The sequence below is a fragment of the Nanorana parkeri genome, unplaced genomic scaffold, assembly GCF_000935625.1.
Source record: "Nanorana parkeri isolate BGI_ZX_2015 unplaced genomic scaffold, ASM93562v1 scaffold940, whole genome shotgun sequence".
NCBI classification, from domain to species: domain Eukaryota; kingdom Metazoa; phylum Chordata; class Amphibia; order Anura; family Dicroglossidae; genus Nanorana; species Nanorana parkeri.
The window spans coordinates 8,162-16,588 of record NW_017307208.1 but is presented as its reverse complement, the minus strand read 5'-3'; the positions used below and the strand labels follow the sequence as shown (position 1 = coordinate 16,588).

General features: G+C 39.0%; 1 protein-coding gene across 1 annotated transcript in view; it reads left to right on the top strand.

Annotated features, from left to right (window-relative positions):
• The window catches only part of ARFGEF3 (ARFGEF family member 3), a 132,840-nt gene extending 128,809 nt beyond the window's left edge, over positions 1–4,031 (top strand). The window contains exons 35-36 of the mRNA XM_018566348.1: positions 958–2,167; positions 3,376–4,031. Coding sequence (XP_018421850.1) covers positions 958–2,167; positions 3,376–3,567 — 1,402 coding nt within the window. The 3' untranslated portion in view covers positions 3,568–4,031. The remainder of the gene's footprint in view (positions 1–957; positions 2,168–3,375) is intronic.
• Positions 4,032–8,427: the final 4,396 nt, after the last annotated feature.

Below are 8,427 nucleotides of genomic sequence, written 5' to 3'. Positions count from 1 at the left end.
ACGAGTACTCATGCAAATACTTGGTATCGCGGCCCATACCGATGCTTGTATCGGTATCGGTGCATCCCTAAATATTATAATAATAGTATATAATATAATATATACTGCTTCCATTGATGTAGGTGTTTCGCACACATTTGTGGGTTGCACGATCTAATTAATGAACAACTAGAAACTTTTTATTTAAAGCTGAAATCCAGGCAGCAATGAAAAAATCAGTGCCCAAAAGAAGAGTACTTTCCTAGTTAATTTATTTGTATAGCACCAACACATTGCACATTAAATACTGCAGAACTATTCTAAAAAAAATTATATATATGGATTGATCCCTAGAAAAGCTAGCATGCCTAGTACATTAGAGTGAATATGTGCTTTGCCCATGCAGGGGGCAAAGCAATAGGTTCACTTTAATGCAGACAATCTCTGCAGCGTATACATGCCTTCCTTTCCCTTGATTGGTTCTGTGGTTGGGAGTGAAAGGAAACTCCTATGTAAGCTACAAGTCACTGGAGTCCTAACTTACACAGGTCTGTAGATTCCCCTGTGACAGCACTGATTGGCAATTGTTCTAACATACCCAAAAGTGCTGAGTATTACCAGTTATTTCCTTCAGGTCCTGGTGCTGAACAGAGTAAAGGAAAGGTAAGTATATTCTGCTGGGGATTAAACTTGGGTGGTTAAAGTTACCATGTTGCTTTGCCCAAAGTGGACAAAGTCCTGGTTTGCTTTAAAGCCATTTGCTAAGATACTTTGCACATAAGGCCGAAGTTGTAACTAATTTAAAAAAGCCAGTTGCCTAAAATCATTAAGTAGGAGTGTTTTTTTAAAATATAATATAACTATGTTGTGCACGGCCACAGCATTGTGCTCATCAGTTACATGCTCAAAAAATTTTACAGCAGAAGAAAAACAAAAAAACATGTTCTAATCTATTTTTTTCTGTTTTGTCTCTTAAAGCATTCCTTTTAGGACTATTGTAGTCAGTTTATTATCCCATCAAGTGTTGCTGCAAAATCTGTATGATATTTTGCTGGAAGAATTTGTAAAAGGTCCTACAGTTTTAGAGGATAAAACTGCTCCTATGCAAGAGGCCAAAACTGTTGGATTCCTTCGATACATTTCAATGCAGAATTTGGCTGTAATTTTTGACCTGTTGCTGGACTCCTACAGAACAGCCAGAGAGTTTGATGCCCGTCCAGGATTGAAGTGTTTACTGATGAAAGTTTCAGGAATTGTTGGAGCAGCAAATCTTTACAGACAGGCAGCAATGAGTTTTAACATCTATTTCCAGGCTTTAATTTGTGCTTTGCTGACCAATCAAGACAATATCACTGCAGATGTGGTCAAGAAAATCCTTTATGAAGAAGATGAGCACAGCACAGACTCATCTCAGCAATGTTCTTCGGAGGATGAAGACATCTTTGAGGAAACTGCCCAAGTCAGCCCTCCAAGAGGTAAAGAAAAGAGGCAGTGGAGGGCTCGAGTCCCATCTCTGAGTGTCCAGCCAGTAAGCAATGCTGACTGGGCTTGGTTAGTGAAGAGACTACACAAACTGTGCATGGAGATGTGTAATAACTACATTCAGATGCACCTTGACCTAGAGAATAATGATGATCATCCAGGTATTAAAGGAGATCCTTTCTTTATTCTACCTTCTTTTCAGTCAGAAACCTCTACCCCTTCCACAGGAGGTTTATCAGGCAAAGACACACCTTTAGAAGATGATAGAAACATAAGCAAAGACCATATTAGTGATACTATGTCTCCAAGAAGTTTTGGCGCAGCAACCCCACAGAGTCCTAAAATGGAGAAAAGAGACCAGTCCAAGAAGAAAGAATGGTGGGAGAATGCTGGCAACAAAATCTATACTATAGCTACGGATAAAACCATCGCAAAATTAATGACTGAGTACAAAAAGAGAAAGCAGCAGCATAACCTGACTACATTTGTAAAGGATACTAAATTGGATAAAAAAGGGGACATTCTCTGCTCAAGGGGACAAGATTCTTCAATGCCTCAAAGACCACAAAATCTTATGGACCAAACCCAGATGAGACATTCGTTCAGTGCTGGCCCAGAGATACTGAGGCAAGAAAAGAGATCTCGCTCTGGATCTACAGTTAGCAGTTTCAACATATCAACGAGGGATGCCGAGGCACAAATACAGGTAACATATGCATATATCAATTGTATATGCATTTCTAGAGCAGGCCATTGATGCTCTTCCATGGTTTATAATAGGGGTTCTTAACTAGGGGTTTATATGCTCCTTGGGGTATAGTAATGGATCTATGAATCATAGAAAAAAAAAAAGTTGTTAGTTTAGATTAACTATCACCATTGTTAGTATGTAATGAGGCGGCAAGGTCCCTAACCAATCAAATATAAGATCACTCAAAGTAGATGTCTAAGCACTTCTCAGTATTGCTAGTGTATATGGTGGCATCGTTGGAGCGCTTCCTCCATCTGGCCCTTATGCACACCTTTCTTTCAAGTGAGTGGAGTCAAAATTGTAATCTGCATGTAGAAATCGACTTAATGTGTCAAGAACAAGAAATATTAATCACTATTGCTGTTTATATATGGCCATCTTCAGAGTTATGAACATTTATATACTTCACATCTGATACATTTACTATTCATTCACTGACATTTGTTTGAGTCACAGATTCTTTTAGTGTTTTTTTGTATTTCTCATTGTTGTAGTTCGGCACATTTAGTTGTTCATTTTTCACGTATACACACTCACAGTGGGTGTACATTCCTAGAAGCGGACAGGTAAATCCAGGGTCTGGTGCAGTGCTTCTTGTAGCGTGTAGAACACATTACTCAAAGAAGGTTTTGGATTTTAATGAACCTTTTAGAGACAATCCATGCAGACCAGATGTTTTTGAAGAAGGCCATCTTAAAGTTTTCCCATTCTATGTAATGTTAAGGAGGGGGCTGATGAGTTAATGTTTACCCTTTCCGTACTGTGCTGACACATCTTCATTATCATTTGCAGACTAGATTTGAACACAGCCTGTTCTAACAAAGGGCGAATTTGTATGTTCATGCACTTTATCTCAGTCTGTCCCCAGTTTGTCCCCCTCCCCTTTAACTGCCCAAAACCTTATTCCAAAGAAACAACTAGAAAGGTAAAAAAAATTCTGTGTGTGAATGGGAACACATAACATATATTGGTGGTTTCTCATTTGACTCCAAAAGTGGAACTACACTTCAAGAACCTCTGGTCTATAGCATTACTGGAAGAATAAACTCTTTTGCATTGCTTTGCTTTTTTTTTTATGCTGTGTATAAATATTTTTTTTACAGTTGGCTTTATATCCCCTGTTTTTTAATATTCATTCATTGGTTACATGTTTTATATTTTAGGCATGGACCAACATGGTGTTGACTATTCTCAACCAAATTCAGATCCTGCCAGACCAGATGTTTGCAGCTCTACAGCCAGCAGTGTTTCCTTGCATTAGTCAGCTGACCTGTCATGTGAATGACATTCGTGTCCGACAAGCGGTTAGAGAATGGCTGGGAAGAGTTGGCAGAATTTATGATATTATATTATAAAATCCTTATATGTTGGCATTTGTATGAACTTTCTAAATATCTAAAGAATATTTCCAAATATATTATAGATACTAACGGTTTATTACATTTTTCTAAGTAGAAGGAGTTGCAGATGTTTACAATTATTTTTTTCGCTACTGGATTTGTTCTACAATTTGTTGTTGCTCGATGCAACATCAATCTTGAAAATGCGCATCATTATCCTGACATCTTGTAATTAATCTTTGCCACTACTAGGGCAATGCTAATATATTTTGCCTAATACATACAGTATATATTCACTTTTTGCTTATTGAGCCTATCTGTCCTGCTTGCCTGGTATTTCTACACCCATTTTTCAAAAATTAACTTATGCTTCTTGAAGTGCCATAACAACTTGGTGATCTGGCCTTCTGCTCCTATCTCTATGTGCTTTAGTGAGCTAAAATAGTCTACCTTTACAATGTCATCAATATGGGAGAGCTGCAAGATAGATCTGCAGAACTTTTTCACCTGCTTGATGCTTGAATAATAAAAAGTAATACTTTTGGTACAGTTATCTTTTACTTGACTCCCACCCCAGCACCCCTGTAGTCTTACTCACCTATCCTTGCTCCTGCCAGCTGCAGAGTGGGGGTAGCAGGGTCAGTTAAGGAATATCTGTACTAAAAAGTACAGTTATCTTTTAAAGTGGACTACTAGTCAGCCGAACACATATAAATCAGTAGTTCTGCATTAGAACAAGTGCCAAAAGGTTCCACTATATAATTTCAGTTTCATTTTCGATCCTGCAGCCCCCTATGCATATACCAACTTTATGAAAATTACAGCATAGGAATTCCTCCTACTACCTTATATGTGACAATACACATTGGGACTATACTCCCAGTGTAATAAAGTATTTAATTTGCATTGTGCAGAAATAGCACTGTATGTGGTCAGCTCTTATGTAAAATTGTTGGCTTATATGTGTGTGTTTATTTTTTCTTACTACAAATTTGCTGTATATGGACTGTTTTTTTCTTTTCTTTCTTAACACTGATATAAATTGAATACATCAGACACCTCTTTATGATAATCCATAATAGCCCAACCTCATAGATCTTTTTACTCTTAACTTCCCTGTATATGTGCCATAGTCCATGTTTGGGGCCAAGGTTTGTTTCTAATAAGTCTGACAGCCAGGCTGGAATATACTTTCAAATGTCATTCAAAATTTGCAGTCTTGTACATTATGTCCAGTTGTTCCCAGTGTTTTCCCACACTGCTCTTATCTGTCATATTTGGCTTCTACCACAGAGTTGTCTTGGGCAGCCGGATTTGCACATTTATAGGCAGATTGTTGAAAGGATACATGCTCATAACTGTTAGTGGCAGCAAGTCCCCATACTGCAAGGAATTGCAAACCGGCAACACCCCACTTGAATACCACAAACCAGCAAATCTCCGGTCATGCTTACAACCCTGCTAAATGCATAGAAGAGATTCAGGTCAGGTATGACTTGGCTATAGATTAGCAGTATTTTAAGAGGCCATTGAGAGTCTCCACCATGCAGACTTCCCTTAATGTTCTTACAGGGGAAATGTTTAGAAGGGTCTAATGTCAATTTATTAACCTTCCAGCCACTCCTCAGCTTCCATATGGAGGTACACTTGACATTGCTTAGCAGCCATTCTAATGCAACCTGAATATTTGGGTATAATATGTTATATTACTGTCTGATATAAGTTTAATTGACTTTTTATTTGTTAGACCCAATACTAAAAGAGTTTTCTGTATTGCGTTTAATAACTGTTACGATATATAAGAAATGTGATGTTTTAATGCTGTGTGCAAATGTTCGTGAACTATACTCCATGTTAATTGACATATGATAACTCCCAACCAAACCATATATGAAAAACAAATCTCTAATTCACGGATATGTTCTAAGACAGTAGGTAATATTTACTGACTGCTACCAACATTTGCCACAAATGTTATTCTGTAAAGAGTTGACAGCCCTTCTACAGAAGAGGCACTTGTTACTAAACTCATACATTTCCTGTGTACGAATTTTTGTGTTTATCGACAGTCATTTATGCATTACTAACATCATTAATCTTAACAGCCACTAAATTGAAATTTTGCATAATATGGTATTTGGTACCATATTATGTTATGGTACTTGAGTGATTTGCTTCCATTGTATATCATAAATTGCAAATATGAAGATGATATAACAGATTCCTCCATCCGTCAAATTTCCTGCTGTGAGCAGCCGGCCGCTGTCAGAATACAAAAATAGTTGTTGCTGATTGGCTGCCGAATTCCTGCTGAATCTGCCAAAATTTGCTCCCTGTGTACCATACTTTACCCTCTCTGTTTATCCTGGTTAATGTTGTAACTGAGATAAAAAGTTATGGACAATCCCAAAGTGTTATAATTGTCACCAGAACAAGAGGTGGGAGGAAACCTTTCAATGGAGACTCATTTCTTGTGATAACTGTCTGGTAGGGGATTTCCCTTCACTTAATTTTATTAATTATAAGCCCATTCCGACATTTCCTCTGCATGTGGTATTTTCTGCTTTAATGTATGTTATGACATGGGAAGAAATGGACCTCAAAGCAGGTTTTAACTAGGGATGCACCGAATGTTCCGCCAACGAAATATATAGTCCGAAATGATACTTTGGACAAAATGCCAAAAGTACCATTTTGTGGATGAAATTGCGGTGCATCCCTAATTTCTTTCCTCCCTGCCGGGCGCTGCTCTGTGTCCCCTCTGACACAGAGCAGCGTCCAGTGGGGAGTAGAGAAACCTTCAGGAGGCCGGGCAGGGAGAAGAGTGCAGTCAGTGGTCTGTGTCACAGGAGACTGAGCTCTCCTCCCGCACCTCTCCGCAAGTCCACCTGTGACAGGCAGAGTCTCAGGATTGAGAACTAGGTGGAGATGGCTTTCAGCTGTCACAGAAGGCAGAGGCGGAGGTGCAGGGGAGGAGTCAGCTGTCAGCCGTGTCACAGGAGGCTGAGCTCTCCTTTCTGCACCACCGCTCTGCCTCCTGTGACAGCCGAAGGAGTCAGGAGGGAAAGCGGTTACAAGCACTCAATGATCAGCTGAATGTTGAGTGTTTGTAAATAATTGAGGACATAAGCAACTTATTGTTCCCTCCAATTATGAATGAACAGGAAGTTCTCTACATCACTTCCTGTTCATTCATGATTGTGGATATAGTAACTCATACTATATAGAGGCTTCCTGTTCATTTGTAACAGAGGCTGCAGAAAAAGAGATGTAGGACTCGGATGATGGAAATATCTGTTTAGACCCTGATATTTCCCCAGAGCCCCCAACAGTAAAGTAAACAAAAACTATATATATATATTTTTATTTTTTTTAAAAGGTCTAACATATTTTTTATTTTTGGTTTTGGTCTAAAAATTTCATTTCGGTGCACCTCTAGTTTCATCATTATACACCATTATAGCAGCACACCACAACACACAGATGATGTGAATCGCGGTGTGCTGAAACACACAAGCCATGTGGTCCACTGACGAGATGTTTATCAATCAAAATAAATGACACCACAACAAAACAAAGTTAGTGTCATGCACTACTTCGTGTTGCTGTAAACCGTGCTGGACTGCAAGGCACAGGTGTGACTAGAGCATTACAGCCTGGATTTTAGTGAATAGTGTATTATTATTCATGTTATGTACCCTGTAAAATGAATAATTTGCTGCTCTACCACCCAGTTGTGATGTGATATATCTGTGAAGGTTGCCGTTAACCCAGGTCATGGTATAGCTAGTCTTAGTCACATTAAACTGGATGTTTTTTTTAAATGTTTGAAGAGGTTTCTCATCCAAGTAGCTTACCCAATTCTAATGAGTGTTAGAAACATATCCAAGCATTTATAACCACACAAGCAACTCAGTCACCTTAATCCCATCACTATATGACCTGTTAAGGCAGATGTTGATTGTCACAGAACAAGATCAAAGGTGTTAAGGTTAGTGAAGCCACCCAGTTTTAATTATGCAATCCAGTCACTATGATGCCACAAAGTCTGAGATGGGAGTTAATTGTGTGAGTTACATGGCTGAAGGTGAGAATTCTCATAATTAAATGTGTGTGTGTGTGTGTGTATGTGTATGTATATCCTGTTTCCCCGAAAATAAGACCTAGTACTATTTTTGGGAATTGCTAAAATATAAGACCTACCCTGAAAATAAGACCTAGTTGTGACCACTCCCAGGGCCGGTGGTGGCATAAGGGGGATCTTGAAGAGCCGCGGGAGAGGCAGGAGAGAATCAGCGGTGCCAACGAAGCCAGCACTAGGTGAAGCAAGGCGGCAGCGGAGGAAGCAGAGCCGCATAAGCCGATGCCTCCTCTATAGCGCCGGCTCTCTGTTGCTAACATAAAATGATCTTTTAATATCTCTTACAATTCACACCTTTTAGCGTTGTAGCCCATGGTCATTGTTAGAACAGGGTGGTTTCACAGTCAACATCTACCTTGACACAGTTCATGACAGCATAGTAATTGGACCCATAGTTATTTTACACAAACTTTATTTGTGGCTATAAATGCTGGGGTATGTTCATGGCACTTATTGGAAGCCACTTCAGTAGTGAAGTTTTTTTCAATATTGCAGAACAAATTCAGCTGAATGCGACTAACCACTAGATGGTTGTGATACAGCCTGAACCTACTTTATGATCAGGCCAGATGCAAGCATTTGCTACTCATATCGTTTATATTTGTGTCATCTGCTAAAAAAAAAGAAAGGAAACAAAAATTCAACTAATGCCACTAACCAATCACAAAACCAAGGGGTCAGTTTATAAAAAGGCCAGTTATGCTTTTCCTCCACTTTAAACATTTTGCGCTTTA